This window comes from Onychostruthus taczanowskii, unplaced genomic scaffold, assembly GCF_017590055.1.
Source record: "Onychostruthus taczanowskii isolate IOZ18803 unplaced genomic scaffold, ASM1759005v1 scaffold90, whole genome shotgun sequence".
Taxonomy (NCBI): domain Eukaryota; kingdom Metazoa; phylum Chordata; class Aves; order Passeriformes; family Passeridae; genus Onychostruthus; species Onychostruthus taczanowskii.
The window spans coordinates 708,737-727,764 of NW_024506994.1; the positions used below are offsets into that span (position 1 = coordinate 708,737).

Sequence of the window (19,028 nt, forward strand, 5' to 3'; positions counted from 1 at the left end):
GATCCTGGGCTCAGTACTTTGTAATGTCTTCATTATTGACCTGGGTGATGGGACAAGAGTGCACCCACAGCAGTCTGATGAGGATACAAAACTAGGAGTGACTGATGGAGCCTGTCATGGTGCTGTCATTCTCACCAGGCTGGAGAAATGTGCCAACAGGAGCCTCCTGAAGTGCCATAAAGGGGAATCCTAAGTAATGCCCCAAGAGAGGAATAGCCTCAGGCACCTGAACAGGCCAGAGGCTGCAGTGAAGGTGGTCAGGTGGCAGCAGTGTGCTCTTGGACAGCACCCTGGGCTGCTTGAGGCAAGTGAGGGATGTGATCCTTCCCTTCTGCGCTGGGCAGACCCATCTGGATCTCTGGGGCCACTGCTGGACTTCTTAGTACAAGAGAGACATGGAAATACTGGAACAGGTCCAGCGAGGGGCCACTCAGATGCTTAAGGGGCTGGAGCATCTCATACAAGAGAGGCTTGAAAGACCTGGGTCAGTTCATCCTGGAGAAGAGAAGGATCTGTGTAATCTTATCAATATCTATAAATTCCTGATGGGAGGGAGCAAAGCAGACAAAGCCAGGCTTCCTTCAGTGGTGGCCAGTGACTGGACAGGAGCCACTGAGCACATAATGAAATACAGGAGATTCCAGTTAAAAATAAAGAAAACAATTCTTTAATGTGGCCAAGGATGTGGGAACCTTGTGCAGAGAGGTTGTGGAGTATCCATCACTGGAGAAGGTCAAAACTCGAGTAGATGCAGCTCTGAGAAAATAATTTGAGTGGGGGAATTGAACTGGGTGTCTCCACATGTCCAACCTCAGCTGGTCTGTGATTCATGGAGTATAAGTGATGAAGTGGTGTCTTCTTTATGTCCCCTTTTTTCCCCTCTTCTGGCCTGCAAGAGTGTGATTTTGCAGTCATGAAGATGAGTTTATTAAGGAAAAAACTGGATATACATTTCTTCTTGCCTACTTTATAGTGCATGTAAGGGAACATTAACAAAAGTTGCCCTATCTAAAGGGAAAATGTAGGATATTATTTTGTTTCTGCAAGTTATTTAAGCATTCAAAATCAGCCTAAGAATATGATTCAGGAGGTTCATGCTTAAAACACTTTGTTGAGTCAAAATAGAATGACCTCCCGTGGAGCTGGGAGACTTCAGCATCTCTGAAAAATATCCCTGAGGATTTTGTGTTATTCTTGATTTATGGTGGCGTCACTGAGGGCAGGGTTTGTCTTTTTGTGAGAAGAATTGGACTTTTCATTTGGCAGGATGTTAGGCATTGTTAATCCTGCTGCCTGGCAGACCCCACCATTTAAAAACTCAGGGTGTCAACAAACTACTTCCATTTTCAGGTAAACAAAGTTGCTCTAACAAAGGTCTTGCCTTGTTTAGGACTTAACTCAGGGGAACAATGATTCATTTGGATGGTGCTTTCCACCCTGGTAATCAAGAACTCTCTGCAGGGAACCATTAAGAAAGCATTATAAAGTTTTCAATAAGCTCAAAATAATTATTCATCATGTAGTCTTTTATTGGTTTCAGAATTTTAATTACTATAGATATCAATGACGTTTATTTCAGACTCCAAACACAGAGTTGCAAGTGATGTACCATAATAGAATGGGGTTATATCTCTTTTTAAATTATTTTTATTTACATAATCAAGATTTCCTTTGTGTACTTGTTTAGCATCACAAGACCCCTCCCCAGTTCTTGGCTAAGCTTAGTTTTTTGTGTCTCCCGCAGTGAAGATTCTCTTCCTTCTTTGATGGTTACAAAGGGTTTTAATTCTTGTTTTCAGATGTTTTCCTTCTAATTTGTTCTAAATGTTCCTGTTCTAAATTTTATCCCTTTACTTGTCACTATGTACTTTTGAATAATTAAATGGTATTATGTAATGTTTCTCTTTTTGTTGTTTATGCTTTTCCAATATTTGCAGACATCACCACAGCTTAATTTTAGAGTGAAAAAGCCCCATTTTGTATCTGACATTTCAGGTTCTTCCAGTACTCGCCTTTCTCATTGCCATACACTTTTGAGGAGAAGTGTTTTCCTTTAGCAGAATTTCTTGTAGTAAAGATTCAATAATTTAGTGATCAAATTATTTGAATTAATATTATAGCATTTAAATAAGTCAGTAAGATGTCTTCACTTGCTGCATAAATAGGTGATAATTAGTTTTTGTAACTTCCTGTAGCATCTCTAGTCTTTGTAGAAGTAGGAAAGTGGGGAACTGCTGTTCACATCATCAGGGTAGTGAGATGTTTGAGTCTACATATCATACTAGCACTAAATCCTGGTAAAGAATCTTGCTCAGCATGTTATGTGAAACCTCTGCATATTTGATTTCGTTAATCCAAGCAGATAAATATATCAGCTATGAACTCCGTTGGAATTACTGCCTTTTCTTTCTAAAAGGGCTTTGGTGGAAGTTACCTGATAAGCAAACAAGCATATAAATAGCAATATAAACTCCAGTGCTTTTTCAGGTAGTGCTGTAGACATTGCTGGTTAGTTAGCATAACTCAGTGCTTTAGATTGTTCCCTTTTTTCTTTAGCTTAGGCAATGTAGCAAGCAAGATTCTTTATTTTTTAAATTAATGTCTCACTAAGTTTACAGACAATATTAGGAGGAAGTCTACAAAACAGCAACCTCACCTCTTTCTCTCTGATATAACGTATCTTAACGTAAAATGGAAATTATTTTGAGACTTTGTTATTTATCTCTTTTTCCCCTATTGAAATTATCCTTTTACTCAGGGAAGTTTCGTCCTCCTGGACTTTGTTCTTTCCTCTTCCGCTCTCCATACAGTGTGTCCTCCTGTGCGTGTCTGATCAATTTTCTGGTTTGGCACCAGTCATCTCTTTCCTTTCGGTCTTTACTTCTGCCTAATTTGTTCAGCAGCAGCCATGGCAAAAAAAACCAAAACAAAACAGAGACAGGAGTTATCTTTAGCTTTTGAGACTTTGAAAGAGGTATTATCCTTATGCTATTTTCTCTTGGTTGTCTGTTCCAATGACAGGCTCATTCTCATGCTCATCAGAGCAGTCTCCTAATTTTCTGTCATCTAAGGGACCTGATCTCCACATTTTTAACTTTGTCTTCGCAGTTGGCATCCTCTGGTAGGAAAGTGAATTACTTCAAGATACTGCATTACTGATTTTCCAAAGCTTCTTTTTCCCATTTTGCAGTCATTTGCAGTTCTTATCCTTCAGGTGTTCAAATTGCTGGAAGTTTCCTGGACGTTTTTGTGCCCAGTACTGTAAAACTGATTTTCTTTGTCATGAACTGGCTGTCAGGTTTCCAGTATTTCCTATATTTCAGAGCATGCTTCCTTATAATATGGAAACATCTGTGAGAATTAATACACTGCATATTCCATGTGTATTCCTGCCAAACAGCTGACAGAAGAGAAATTTGCTGTGTGTTCTTACAGTGCTGAGGAGACGTGAGCCCACATATTACCCAGTCCAAATGTATCTGGTAGCTGTTTTGTCCTATGTGATTTTGTGGGATCCTTGCCTGGTTTTAGGTGTGGTAACAGTGAATCAGCTGGTTCTCTACAAGATGAGCACTCACATCTTGGTCATTGCTAAATCCAGTAGTCTCAAGCTCAGTCATTGTGCTGGAGGGCTCAGTCCTCACCTGCAGAGACACACAGAGCAAGTGGGTCTCACAAGCAAACCCCACAGTCTCCCCAGCAGCTGCTGTGGACCTCCTGGTCCCTCCAGTAGCCAGCTCACAAACGCTGTGTTCTCTCCAATATGCAGCCCAGATTTATGTCCAGAGTGTTATGTGGATCCCAAACCTCTCATCCAGGTCATGGGCTACACTGCCACATACACAGTGTGCACCCTCTCAGGTCACTGTGGCATGGCAGGCACGTGGATCCTTGTGATCCACTGTCCCAGTCTGGTTGTAGGCAGGAGCAAGTTAATACCTCTGTGTTGAGGACAGAAGTATTTGCTTGCCTTATGGCAATTTGGATCATGGAATCATGGATTTATTCAGCTTGGAGAAGACCCTCTAGCATCAAAGAGTCCAAAAATTAACTCAGCTCTGCCAGGTCAGTTGCTAAACCATGTCCCTCAGAACCCACTCCTACAAATCTTTTATATCTCTCCAGTTTTGGTGACTCCATCACTGCCATGAGCAGTGTGTTCCAGTGCCTGACCAACATTTCTGTGAAGAAAATTATTCTAATAGCCCATCTGAACCTCCCCTGACACAAGTCGAGGCCATTTCCTCACATGCTGTCCCTTGTTACCTGGGGAACAGACTGACTCTCACCTGTCTGCACCCTCCTGTCAGGGAGTTGTAGAGGGCAAGAAGATCCCCCCTGAGCCTCCTTTTTCCCAGGCTGAACCCCTCCAGCTCCCTCAGCTGCTCCTCATCAGACCTGTGCTCCAGACCCTTCCCCAACTCCTTTGTCTTTCTCTGGACATGGTCTAGCCCCTCAATGTCTGTCTTGTTATGAGGGTCTCAGAACTGGACACAGCCCTCGAGGTGTGGCTTCACCTGTGTCCACCACAGGGACAATCACTGCTCTGGTCCTGCTGGCCACACTGCTGCTGACAGAAGCCAAGTGCCATTGGCCTTCTTGCCCACCTGGGCACATGCTCATTCTTTATGTAGAAACAGAAAAGGAGAGTTTTTAGGGATTTCTAGAAGAGGAAAAAAAAAATAAACCAAACAAAAAAAAACCAGCACATATTTCCCACCAGACTACCCGGCTACTTTTACACTTTCCCTAGGCTGGAGTCATCGCATTTATTTGAGGTGGTAAATTCTGAATGCGTTGGGGTAGCCTTGTTATGGTGTGAACTCAGTAGAAACCCCAATGAGGGAAACTGTTTATTCTAGCTCAGTGCACTCCCAGCCACCCTGGTTATAGTTCCTTTCTGGCCAGGACAGCTTTTCAAGGCTGTGGAGGACGGGAGGTTGCAGCAGCTCTCTGTCTCCACAGTCTACTCTCCTGGTGGTCTGGCCACCTGGAGAGCTCTGCATCAGGGGATTTGAACCAAGCCTGTGCCTTGCCTGCCCCAATACCTTTCTGAGGCACTTAAACCCCTGAAAATATAGCAAAAAGTGCTTTATCTCTTTCTGTAGCTGCCCATTTTGAAATTCTTATAAATGTCAGTCCCTGCACCATGAGCAGCAGTGGGACCTTAGCATGTGCCAAGTATGAGTGTGTGTTTACACATAGTACCATGATACTTCATGTAGGCACTTAGTGGCTTGGACATTTACCCTTTTGAAGAGCCTGGAAACATCATTACAGGAACTTAAATAAATTAGAAATAGAAGCTAAAAGTAAACAATAAAAGCGCTGCAGCAGTCTTTTCTTTCTCCATGCTACTATTTTAATCCTCCTGTGAAAATCTGGGTAAGTTGATCCCCCCCTTGTTAAAATGTTTCCTTAAAACAGACAAACCTTTGAAATAGGATCTTCTAAGAAGGCTTTGTTATTGTAGGACGTGTCTAATGGGTTGATGCTTCTATTACCAGGACTGTCTTCCATAATACTTTACTGCTTTGATGCCCTGCTAATGTTGTATTTTGATATATTTCCTATTCGGTATTTACCTGTAGAGAAACAGTTATTTTTTTTTATTTTCAACAGAATTTTTATGTGTTTCATAGGAAGACTTATTAATATGTCTAGTGAATAGAAGGTTCTTTAAAAGACTCTCATGAACCATAAAAGCAAAGCACATGTGAAATGAAATTCATAACTTATATTAAAGCATCAAGTTCAGCTTCACTTCCCAGAAGCAAGGGCACCAAATTTGGGGGCCTTTTTTTAAAAGTGTTTTCTTTTAGTTCTTAAACTACTTTGTATTCGGTCACTTGGGAAAATCTGAGCCATCTGACTCGTAGTTTAGTGTTTATTCTGCTGTGGAGAGGTACAATGCAAAAGTGAAGGAAGAAAATGAAAGAGTTAAAGTAATAAGCTACTCGTACATTTCTAAATATTACCTCTGGTAGCAGAAAGACGTAAAAAAGGCTGTGTTTGGTATCTTAAAGAATGTTATGCTAAAAGCATGTTAGAATCAAGAAACATATAAAATGCTATACAAATACAATTAACGAATAAAGAAGCTTTACTTTTATTTTAGTGTCTGAAAATCCTGGATCCATTGCAAAGGAAAAGGAAGCGGCTGTGGGTGGGTGTGGTGGTTTTTACTTTTTGCTGAAACCACCATGCCAGTATCTAGTTTTCTGTGTGTGGGAAAGAAGCTGGCAGAAGTTACGTGGGAAAACGGTGAAGGCAAACTGAGATAGAAATAGCTTTGGAAGGTAGAAAGGATGGAAGTGACGGAGGAAGAAAGTAGGTGCATCTGGAACTTGATTTTCTATTAAATCAAGAAGTGCAGTTGACATTAACCTTTCTTCATGTGTCAGCATCAACTCTGTCTATCACAGAGTCCCAGGATGGTTTGGGTTGGAAAGGACTTTAAAGATCATCTTGTTCCAAGCCCCTGCCATGGGCAGGGACACCTTCCACTATCCCAGGTTGCTCCAAGCCCCGTCCAGCCTGGCCTCGGATACTTCCAGGGATGGGGCAGCCACAGCTTCTCTGGGCAGCCTGTGCCAGGGCCTCACCACCCTCACAGGGAAGAATTTCCTCTTGGTACCTTTCTAAATCTATCTTTCAGTTTGAAGCCATTGCCCCTTATCTTGAGTGGTCCATCAAAATAGACCAAAAAAGATTCTATGTTTGTCTCCTTTTGGATCAATGTGCTGCATCACGATAGCAACTCCTCTGCCCCTCCTGTCGTTTGGGGAACTGTGAATTACTTGTAAGAGAGATTTCTGAATGCAGATGAGGAAGGCAGCTCAATGTAGAGGCAGCATCCTGCCTCAGAAATAGATTTTGCTTCTTGCACTTTGTTGTCTTCAGAAAAGGAACCCCAAGCCCTTTAATTTGTACATTGTAAATGTGAGAAATGTATGTCTAAGCCAATTACGTGGGACACCAGGTTTTTTCTACTGTCTTGCATAGCAGATTTATTCTGTATTTGAAGCCTTAAAAAGAAATAACAATTACCTTTAAAAAATAGAAGACCAGCAGTTAAGAATTAACAGTATATTATGTTTGTGATAACTCTTCTGTTTGGTTTTATATACCCTGTGTGATTAAAAACAACTATTAATTGTCATTTTCATTTAGTTACAAACCTTACTGTTAAAATAAAGAAAAAATAAAAGCTTGAGCTTTATCCTGTATGAGCACTTTTTTTGAATCTGTGATGGCTTAAATACTGTTTTATCTTCCAATGTACTATGATAATAAATATTTATATTTCTATTTGTATGTATTTCCTATATAATTTCCATATATTTGCAGTTTATAAGGTATTTAATAGTCCCTGGGTGGGTTGCTGTGCTGTCCTTATAGTCCTAGGAAGTGCCTGACATTCTAATCCATGTACATGTGCAGCTCTGCATAATGGAGAAAAAATTATTTGAGTTGTGCTCATTTTAGAAATGTACAACATGCTATAAAACACAACTGTGTCTCTAAGATGCTGACAGTCCCAACAAGAGACTATGATAAGGGACAAATACAGAGTGTAATTTCCTCATGCTATGACCAGTGTTGTACAGTGGATTATGCTCAGATTTTCCCTGAGTAGCTCTTGTTGTGGTCTTACTTGTATCAGGCTGACATTTATATATTTATTTATTAGAATTTGGAATGCTGTTTGCAGAACACTGGAAATAATTTCATTATTAGATAAAGGAAAAGAACCCTATTATAGAGCTCTTTACTTGTTCATAGATAAAATAATGTTTTACTGTATTGCAAAGTAGACTAATACTTTTGTGAGGAAATAATTGATATATTCAGTACCTATAAACATTTGAGTCTTGCTTGGAAATAAAATGTCACTCTTTTTATAAGAATCTGTAGTGTTATTGTTGGCCTGTGCTATTTAATTTACAATGAATATATTTTACTATGCAAGCTTTTGTATTTTAAAAACTCAACTTTAGGAGGAGAGAAAATGTTTTATTCTCAGAAATGTTCTGAGGAAATACTAAACAGAATAGGAGTTGTTGTTCTCTAGAATGTTGTAAGACTGGTGTTTCCTAGAGAACAAGAAATAGCAGAAGAAGTATAAGAACAGCAGGAAGAGGAAAAATTGCCTTCCAAAGTCCATTGTCACAATTTCTCATTTTATTCTCCTTGCTCGCCTCACCTTGCCTTTTGTTTGTGATATTGTGTGAACACTATAATCTCTTTATGACCTCCTGCCATTTCATATTGCAGAGTAGCCTTTAGGAGCCTCACATACACTGTTATGTATAAAAATGTTTACCCTTGATTTGTTTCTTCCACATCTCAGCACCAGCATTTAGATGTGGGATAAAAAAGCTGTTGGCATTTTACCTTTTCAAATACTTATTTGGTAATTTTGTAGACAAAGGGGGCTGCAAATGCAGAGTTAGTACTGCACATGCTGTACTAACTTTGCCTGCTCTTTTCTCATAGAATTATAGAATGTGTTGGGTTGGAAAGGACAGTAAAGATCATCCAGAGAAGTGTGTGAAGAGAGGTAGTCAGTGAAGACTGAGGCAGAAAAAGTGGAGTACTTCAGTCTTCTCATCCATTGCTACAAGTTTACCAGTGTTGATTACTGGTGAGGGGTGTACACAAATGTTCCTGCAAACTGGGTTTTCCTCTGTTTCCTCAATCTTTCAGTTTGTCTCCACACGTGCTTTAGTGTACATCCTTGAAGCACTTTTGTTCCACTGATCATGTGACTTTGGTTTATAATTGTTTCACCAGGCTGAGTGATCCTTTTCCATACATACAGGTGTATTAACCTTATTGTTATTATTCATATTTTCTTCTTTATCTTTCAGGAGACCAGTATTTCTTTTCTCTTTAAATAATTTCCATAACCTTGCAATAAACCTCTTTGTTTCAGGTTTTCCCTGGGAGATGCTCGCAGGCCACTCCATGAGACTGCAATTCTGGTGGAAGACATTGTCCACACTCAGCTGATAAATTTGGTAAGAACATAACTGGCACAATAGCCTGCACTCTAAAACTCCTTCAATCCACATGATATTTTCATGATCTAATGACTAATAATAGATTGTCCAGGCTTTAGGAGCAAATGAAATACAGAATCCAAGGGTGATGCTCTGGTCTCAGTTATCTGTAGAACGAGATATGCAACCCCACCTAACCATGGGAAGAAAGCTGATGGGTTTTTTGTAAAAAAAACTTTTAAGTTGTTAGAAGAACTGACTATTCTTCTAATGACTGCCTTGCTGTCTTTTTTTTTTTTTTTTATGTTCTATTATTTGTGTTAATGCATTATTTGCTTAGGATTTATGTCTTAATATTCCTTCCATGAGATGTTCTGACTTCTGTCAAAAACACCTGCCAAATATGGAATATTTTAATATATTGAAAGCCAATCAATGTGTTATATAAATGAGGTTGTTTTGAATCACATCTGTCAGAAACAATTCTAAATTTGAACCTTCTATATTTTATTAAAGTTCAACAACTCCTCTTAAGAAATAAGTCATGGCATTTTACACTATGGCATGAATTTTCCATCTGACAAATGACTATACCTGTGTATAATCTGACATGCCACCTGTGGCTTCATAAAAAAATGTGGTTTTCTTATTATAGCCATTAAAAGACATGTAGATGTGGCACTGAGGGACAGGGTTTAGTGGTCTTGGCAGTGCTGGGTTAATGGTTGGACTTGATAATCTCAGAGGTCTTTTCCAACCTTAATGATTCTGTGATTTGAATGAAATTATCAGCACATGTGGGAGTGGACATTATATGGAGCTAACATATATAGATTATAGTAATACATATGATAACTAATATTTATTTACATCTGGTGAGTCCTTGGATCACCTAGAGCTTTGAGCTGCAAGTTCCTACACCTTTTCTTTGTAATGAGCTCTTTTAGAAATGACAAGGCTTTTTAAATTTCAAGGTAGGTTCTGGTACTACATTAACTAGAGCTAAAAACTTCTGCAAAATAATGAAATTAAGAACGGGATACAGCACATATTAGAAATATTTATGTGTGTATAAAAATACATTTTATATATATTTCTACATATTCTTGCATATAAGACATTTATGTTTTTTAATAGAAATATACTAAAATCAGACTTCCCCTTGCCCACTGTATGCCTGCAACAGGTGTTTTCCTTCAGCTTTGCACCTCATCCAGCAGCCATTCAGTAGTTTCCTGCATCTCAGCAAATGCCTTGGCATCCCTTCCAGCTCCAGGCAGTTTCTTTCTGCTCATACCTCTGCAGCCCAACAGTGTATCCCTGTCTCCACAGCCTCCTGGCATCTTTGTGGATTCTTTCCTTATTACACTCCTCTTGGGCTGTCCTGAACATGCCCCGTGGCTCCTCAGAGGGGACAATGTCTCTCCCCTCCTCTGTAGGTTTCCTGCTGGTTAAACACTCTGTCCTGGGCATATATTTGTAGTTCTTATTCCAGCTTTAGCTCTGACGAAGTAACATTTTCTCTTTGTTAATGACCCCTGTAATTTATGCAAACCGATGGCTGCGGCTTCGCTCTTCTCTGAGCAGTAACGTGCTGGGGTCTGAGCTGTTCTGTCCCACCGAGCTGAGCTGAGCTGGGCTTTACTAACCCCTGCAGCTGAGAAAGTGCAACCTGTGGCCATGTGGTCTTTGCACTTTAATCAAAGCCGGGAACTTACTCGGGGGCTGGATGTGACCCAGGGTTAACCCTGCGTGGGGTGCAGGAGCTTGTAGGATTTCCTGACAGAAGGAAGAATGGGAATGGACCGGCAGATAAACAGCTTTTCTAACCTTTCCCCTCCCAGCCCAAGACAGCACTTTATTTCTGAGGAAGTGAAAGTATCTTTAATAGCTCATTGCTTCGACCTCTGACATTCACATGCCGGAACTCTTAAATCAGTAGCGTTTTACATGCCCCGGGCTTCTGATAGGGAATTTTGCACATTTGTCATCCTCAATTGCACATCCTTATTGAGCTTCTGTGCAGTTACATGAAATTTTCACTTTACTTGTAGGTGTTTTTGCTGGTATTTACCCAGTACTAGAAAAATGCTATTTTTATAAATGAAGCTGACTGCAGAAGTAAATTTATTGCTTACCACCTGGATTTTGTCATATTACTGATGTTAATGGACTACGCAGTTCTCACTATGTAATTTAATGATTTCTTGTTTAATTCATGTCCATTTTTCCATACATAATACAGGTATAAAGCAAAACTGTAGAAATTACTTTTATACCTGCAATAAAGCTGGCACGTTGCACACATCTTTCATAGTAAGCATTTGTAAGAAGAGCTTGTTCTTGTTGATTAAGTCCAGGTTTGAGCCTCTGCATTAAAAAATAAGTTTCCAGCACTATTACCTTTGATTGGTTGACTTTTGATATCTTGCAGCTTTATAGTTCCAGCTTCCTATTTTCAGAGTTGATCTGAACTCTATTAAATCAAAGTCTGGTTTGGGCAGATTTATACAATCACTGCTTCAAACCACTGTGCACTTCATGAAGTCCAGTTGCTGTAGCAGATGAGTGCACTAACAAGGCAAATTCCTGGAAAGCAGATTTTTAAGAGTCTTCATCACATCTTGTGATCCATTTTTGGGTGTATTTTGAATAATATGCACACTGCTTTGCATAAAGAGAAATTCTACTAAAAGTATATAGCAATGTATAGGAGGAAATGAGCATCTCCAGAGGAAGATTCATTTCATCCTAAAATTACTTTCTGAGTTGAATGGGTTTGTATCTATCAAGGAATTTGTATTCTCAGCTGACTAAGAAATGAATTCTTTGACAGCTGGCTTGGATTTGAATATCTAGGAGATAGGCGTGAAAGGTGAGAGATAAATTCTATCATATTTGTGTCATGAGTTTGAATTTTTTGTGATTATATTGTAATGATTAAACCTTTTGTTTTTTGTATATTAAGCAACAGAAAATCATAAAGCCCCTACACTAGAAAGTTCTGTACATTTTTTGGTCAAGCACAATGTATTTGATAAACACAATGAATTTAAGTTTTAATTTGAAATCAATTTCACTGTTGACTGATAGTATTTGGTAACAGTTCTAAGTGTTCATTTATAGGTAAATGTTTAAGGAATTTATAGATCCTTTCATGTTGCCCTAAAACTGTATTTTCTTTATGTGTGCTAAGACTAGAGGTTCCAATCAAAGCTGTATTTTCTTTATGGTTAGGCACAAGTAATACAAGCAAAGTTGTTCCTACAAAAACAGTTCAACAAGGACTGAAAAAAGTTGTTAATCAGAAGGGGACAAACCTTTCAATTACTGACCATGTGAAGTGGAATAAGGCCTCTTTTATTTCATTCTTCCATCGTATCTGATACAATCTCCATGTGCACTAAGAAGGTTTAGAAGCATCATCTTCTATAATAACTCATTCATATCTATTCAGACCCTTAGAAAGGAAACTTGAAGATCCTCCTGTAGGACAAATGTATATTATTCAACACTTTGTGTAAGAAAAAAACCAAAAACAAACAAACCTGTAATTAAGAGGAATGGAATAGGACTTTTTGCTCATCATTAAACTACCGTTTAGTGGTTTGCCATCAAAATAGCCTAAATCTTGCACATATGCAGATATAAAAAATATGGAAATTGTTTTCTATAATATTTATGAAAGAGAAAAAGTCCCCTCTTCACCTTGACCAGCTCTCTCCAAAATTGTTATCATTCTGAGCTGGTTCATAAGAAAATGTAGTATTATTAGACTAATATTAAAAGCTAAATGTTATTAGTATCTTCTCTTGATAGGGCCATAGCTCCTTGTTCATGCTTCAGATGTCACGTTCAAAGGCAAATGGGCAATAAGATCGTGATGCACTAATTGAATCAGAAGAGCTGGTAAGGAACTACTTTCCTTATGTTGACAGTGTATGAGCTGGGTGTTTGTTATCAGAATGAAGTACCAGCAGTTTATTCTCTAGGCACACTGGGTATGGCAGAAGTAGTGCAGGCACCTGTTTTCACAGAGTTTGGTTATTCAGTGTAGCACTAGATTAAAGTTCAGTCCTTTACATTTTGTTTCAGAGATATCAAATAGCTTTTGGGAAGAGATTAGATTTGTTTTTACAAAATGGAAGATATTTTAGCAGTAGGACAGAGTTCCACAAAGGAATAGGTAAATTACATATATGCACACTAAAAAATACAGGTAAGTAAACCTGTCTGTCCATGAAAGAGTGGCTGCTCAGAGGCAGGGCCACAGCACATCACAACAGCCTCAGACTGCATCTTTTAAATGTTTTTTCTGCTGTAATTCTTTGTAATGTGTGATAAGTCCTTATGGAGATGGTCATGAGTGGTAGAATTCATGTTAATAGAATTGTGGTTTGCTCCCTGTCAGCCAGTGTGTGTCTGCTGGAAGATGGACTCTCTTCTCTCCAATCGATGTCAAATGATTGAAGTCAGACCCACTTGGTTGCCTTTTTTTAGAATTCAGTAGTGTTAAATTAAAGGAACTTCAGTTGCCCAAAATCATATTGTACATGATATCTGTTTGAATTTCTTTTGTCATTTACTTTTATCTTCCTGTGTTATTTAATTTCATACAACTTGTGCTGATACCTAAAGCTAGTAATATTCCACTCTTGCTCCCTGTGTAGGAACACGATTTGGGTCCTGAGTTATATTTATGCATAAATGAACACTTTTAATGTACATGGATAATTTTTTTTGTTGTCGTTTTTACTCTTTGAAATAAATTATCTCTTACACACCCAATATTTAATTCAGAATCAGTCCTTTGGTCTCAAACAAAACACAAAGCACAGGTCAGCAGGTGAATAGTCTATACTGGCATATGCAGATTATATTAAAATGCAAAAGTAATTCATAGGCAGAAAACTTAGAGTGTGGTGCAGAGATTCAGCAGTGTGCCTGAGTCCTGAGTAGATATGTGGTAAATTCATCCTGTGGAATAAATTGCTTTTTATAGTGAGTTTAGTAAAGATTGGGTCGTCATTTGCCACTTTTTCCTAGGAAAAGGAATGCTGAAAATACAGAGACAAGCTTAAGTTTACTGATACAAAATACAGTTACTTATCGTAAGAAGTGTGAATTTTATGTTTTCAAAGGGCTGTATATTTTCTGGATCATGATGTACTTTCTTCTCTTCCCAGCCTTATTCCTGCAGCTGTTATTCTTTTATTGCAGTTTAAAACAAAAGAATAAGGGAAAACTCCCCTTCGCTTTCCCCTTGCAGAGAAAAAGACTATGACAGTGGGAGAGGCAAGTAGGAAAAATGACAATTTAAACAGAAGCAAGGATAAAGCTGTCTTGGTCCTTTACAGGTTTTTTGCTTGTAGAGGTTCTTGGGTTTTTTAAATTAAATGACAGTTGTTATTCGTTCACAAACTGGATCGGTCACTTTAACGTGTGTAACTTCACACAGCTTCAGGTTTGCTTACTACAGTTTTGGAACTGTTCGACTTGTAACCTTTATATACTTATATACATAATTTCTGATGTTCCTTTTAAGAAGGAAAGAATTGAAAGCAGCTCCTCCATGGGCAGGAATTGCCCACTGATATCCCGAAGTTATGTGCAACTGTCACTTGTGCCACCCCAGCAACAGGAAAAGTTCTTGTTTTATGAGTCTGTTTTAAAACAGTTATAAAGTTTCCTGTACAGGACATTAATTAAAGGGGTTATCAAAATAAGACAAACTAATATAATTTGTGATTGTACAAAATAAAGGAAGTCGAGGGTACCATAGGGACCTAATGAATCACAGGATGGAAACAATCTTCTGGCTAACTAAACATTCAGACTTTGTACTAAGTCACAGGGTGGATGTACAGCCCGGCGAGCCGGAACATGCTGTGTGTTTACATGGATAGGATAAAGGGAGTTCACAAAAACCATCTGGGAGAAATCCTTTCCCTATTCATTGTATTCCTACTGTACAGTCGAATAAACAACATGCATATATTTGCAGCAAACACGTGGCACACCTGCCCTGGAAGAAATCAAACTGGAAAATAAGTCTGTAGTATAAGAATTTCCCTGGGTACCAGCACTGTGAGTTTGTCTGGATTTTCCCATGAAGGATGGAAAAGGAGAGATGGGGCTTTATATCTAGCAAGTAGTTGTTCCCTGTGCCATTGCAGCATTTAAATGTGATCAGTATTTAGATTTATATGGTAATTTATATGAAAAGACATGTCCTGAGTTTTCTACTTTAAACATTGTCTGCCCCTTGCTCACCATATTCAGATCTATTCTCAAGCAGAGAATTTACTTTAGGAGATGATTTAGGAGTTAGGGATTCTGGGCTCTCTCTCTGCTTTCTCTTGAGACTGAGAACTTAGTGACTTGGTCAGATTTTTTTTTTCCATGGATCTCTGTGCAGGGTCATCATATGCTCTAACACAGGGTTGCTGCTTTTTGCTTGATCATGTAGAGATGCTGCTCATCATCCAGTGGTGATGAACTTCACTGACCTTACAAGTGGAAAGAGACTAAGATATTGTTATTAAAACCCTAAATTAACAAACAGAAGGAAATGAGTATTTATACCTTCAAAGTTGTACCAGCATGTTCAATAATGAGGAATAAGATCTGAAGCATAGACTAGATTAAATGGAAAACAAAAAGTCATCAGTGCTTAAAGATTGTGTCATAACACATAAAATATAAAGACTGAAGGTAGTGCAGGCAGCAGTAATCCCAGTATTTCCTGGGTTTCTGTATCAGACTGGGCCTTTATTAACAATGTCATGGATTTATGTGTACTGTAAATGTATAGGAATGTATGTCTCTATATTTACATGGTTGTTTTTACCACCCTTCACACATCAAATTCCTGTTTAGGCTGTTGGGCTAGAGGAATGAAGTAGATATGAAATTTCACTCGTGGGGGCTTTGGAATCTGTGGCATTCTTAAATATATATGTACTCTTGGCTTCTAGGGTTCTTATGAAACAGTTGATAAGCTGAACCCAGCCCATGTTTCCAAAACACAGATACATCCTTTATTTAATTTTTATGTAGAATTTTAGGAGAAGAGATTAACAGCTATTGAGGCCTTGGATGAGCTGAGATGAGCAGGCACAGTCAGTGTACAAGTACAGTGTTCAGGGTCTTTGCCTACTTCTATTGATGTTACTTACTAACAAATCAAGAATTTAATACATTTAAGAGTAATCATTAGATTTGTATTTCTCAATATAGTAAACTCTGGTAAGTCAATATTCTGATTATGATTTTGAGGAACCATAATTAAATTACAAGCTCCAGAAGCCAAATGGAAAGTTGATGTTCAGAGTTTCATTCTTTCTTTAACTTCTTTGTATGGTATAAATAGAATATTATATGAAAATGTGTGTAAAGTCCATCCTGCACACAAAAACCCATCTTGCCTAGTATTCTGATTCTGACAGAAATTAGTATATTAAATGAAAAGAATCAGAAATTTATCAATGGTAGAACATAAAAGTAAACAAATATGACAAACATGTTTTTCTAAAGCTGATGTAATGACACCAGATCATCTTTTGTGTCATGAGAGATAAATGGGCACTTCAAGCATGTGACTCTTCATGTCCTAACATAGTTGTTTAAAATTCTGGCCATGCATTTAAAATCTGGACTTCTTAAGTGAAGTGGGAGACATCTCACCTCTGTGGCTTCAGGCACTAGCTGTATTTCTGTTATAGATATGTAGTTTTTCATTGATTCTGAGGGGAAAAAAAAAAAAAAAAGAAAGCAGCTTGTAAACTTTTAGTTGCTAAAGACACAACTGATTTATGGATATCTGTGGTGGAAAGAGTAGTGTAAAACTCTGCATGGTCTTGAAGTGTAACTCATAAACCTTAAAGGTCATCTCAGAGTGGTTAACAGAGCAAATTCACTGTAATTTTTAGATCACCTTATCTGATTTCAAGCAAACCTGATAGTTTCAGAATAACATTTTTTAGGAAGATTGGCTTGTTAACAGTGTTACGGCGTTACAAGGAAATGTGGTCACAGCTGCTCCTGGTTTCTTAGCTAATCCACCTGATTGGAAACAACAGGTTTTTGATATTTTTCCATTTCTTACACTGACACCTAGTGTTCAGAGGTCCTGAGTTTCTAATACTGCACTTAGTTGTTAATAGACAGCTGTTGATACCAAAGTTCTCCACCTTTTTCAACATCTTCCAGTTCTGTTCTTCTGCAAAAGGAAACAGTAGCTGAAGGCAAAGGTGTTACCATCATTCAAAACAATTTTATTTTGGAAATACAAATAGTGAACAAGTACTGCAAAACTTGGCAGAAGCTATTTTACTTCTTGAAGCGCTGCAAAATCTATTTTCTTAAAATTTAAGTGCTTTAGTTTTGGCAAATGCAGCCCTTTTGTGTCTGTAAGTGTCACTGGCCAAGAAAAACAGCGATAAAAGCAGAAACCCTTAGATCAGTATTTATTTAATTGTGGGAGATGTCGATGCTTTTTATTTCTGTGTTCTTTTATCTTCAAGCCACGAGTTCTACCTGATAGGAGTGTTGATGGCTGCACAGTCCTTGAGTAGACAGAAAATAACTTACACACAAAAACTTGCACAAACAGTCTTTTATCTCAGACTTGCAAATAAACGGAGCAAAGCAAGTATGGGCTGTAACCCATTCCTGGCAAAGATGACAACTGAGAGTAAAATTAACCCTGTGCTTTACCTGTGATTTTGCCGTATGTTAGCAGAAAAACTTTCCATTGTGTAAAATAATATATTAGGAATTTTCTATGACTATATTGAAAAGTATCAATGATTTTTTTTTTACTCATATATTCCATGAAAGCTATACAGGCACAGAAAATGCATATTAAACTTCACTTTAATTTGAGGATTCTTCCCTTTTTGGTTTTAAGACTTTTCTGGTAAATGCACCAAAAAGTCATCTTTTTAATGCCTCACCATTCTCACAGTAGAGAATTTATTTCCAGTACCTAATCTAAATCCACCTCTGTCCATTTAAAGCCATTCCCTCTTGTCCTGTCACTATGTGCCCAGGCTGCCCATTTTGTTATATCTTGGGCAAAGGCATTCTACCTCTGTGTGGGCACAGAGGAACTACTGGCATAGTAAATACTTCAGTACATTATTGGCTATCAATAGTTGATATTCCTGTGAATCAGAGTCTGCTTATTGGAGAAATAATCAGTGACAATAGAGAGAAATGTTACTTGTAGGCTATTGTTTATTTGGCTTCTCTCAGGCATTTAAATGTGAGGGTGGTGAGGCCCTGGCACAGGTTGCCCTGAGAAGCTGTGGCTGCCCCATCCCTGGAAGTGTCCAAGGCCAGGTTGGACAGGGCTTGGAGCAACCTGGCATGGTCAAAGGTTTCCCTGCCCATGGCAGGGGGTTGGAACTGGGTGAACTTTAAGACCCCTTCCAACCTAAACCAATTACGGTTTCTGTGATTTATTTGAGGGTGAGGTGAATGTGGACCCGGAAGGGTGATTTTTGTCTAGTGACTGTAAATTAGGCCTTGGGTGACCAGCTCAGATGTAGATTTCTCTGTTTAGTTATAACTCCCAACTGAGAGAGAACTCCCCTAAGCAAAAGTCTTAAAGCAATGCTAGAGGAAAGGAGGTAAACAGGAATTTCTGTGATGGCCCAAGGAGATGTTAACCGTGTTAAAAGCAGTAGAAAAGTCAGAGAAAATAAAGACATACTTCAGGCCCAGGTTTATGGCTAGGAAGAGGCACACAGTGTCCCAAAAATGAACAGTTTTAAGGGATGGGATTTATGAAAAGTCATCTTGGAGCTGATCCAAGACAGAGTTAGAAGTCTGTGCATTAGATGAAAACTTCGTGGTGTATGTTTTTTAATAGATGAAGAGAAAGAAACAAATCTGAAAAGATGTGGAGAGACAGGCTGGATTGAGATACGGTTTCTTTAAAGGAGAGGATAGACTGAGGTCATCTGTACACAGTAAGGGAAAGTACCAGAGAGCAAAGAAAAATTGAAAACTCAGTGG

At 38.5% G+C, this 19,028-nt stretch overlaps 1 protein-coding gene across 3 annotated transcripts in view; it reads left to right on the forward strand.

Annotated features, from left to right (window-relative positions):
• Positions 1-19,028, forward strand: part of SUPT3H (SPT3 homolog, SAGA and STAGA complex component) — a 255,374-nt gene that overhangs the window by 117,817 nt on the left and 118,529 nt on the right. For all 3 annotated transcript variants that reach the window (XM_041426201.1, XM_041426199.1, XM_041426200.1), the window contains exon 3: positions 8,939-9,023. In XM_041426201.1, the coding sequence (XP_041282135.1) occupies positions 8,939-9,023 (85 nt within the window). The remainder of the gene's footprint in view (positions 1-8,938; positions 9,024-19,028) is intronic.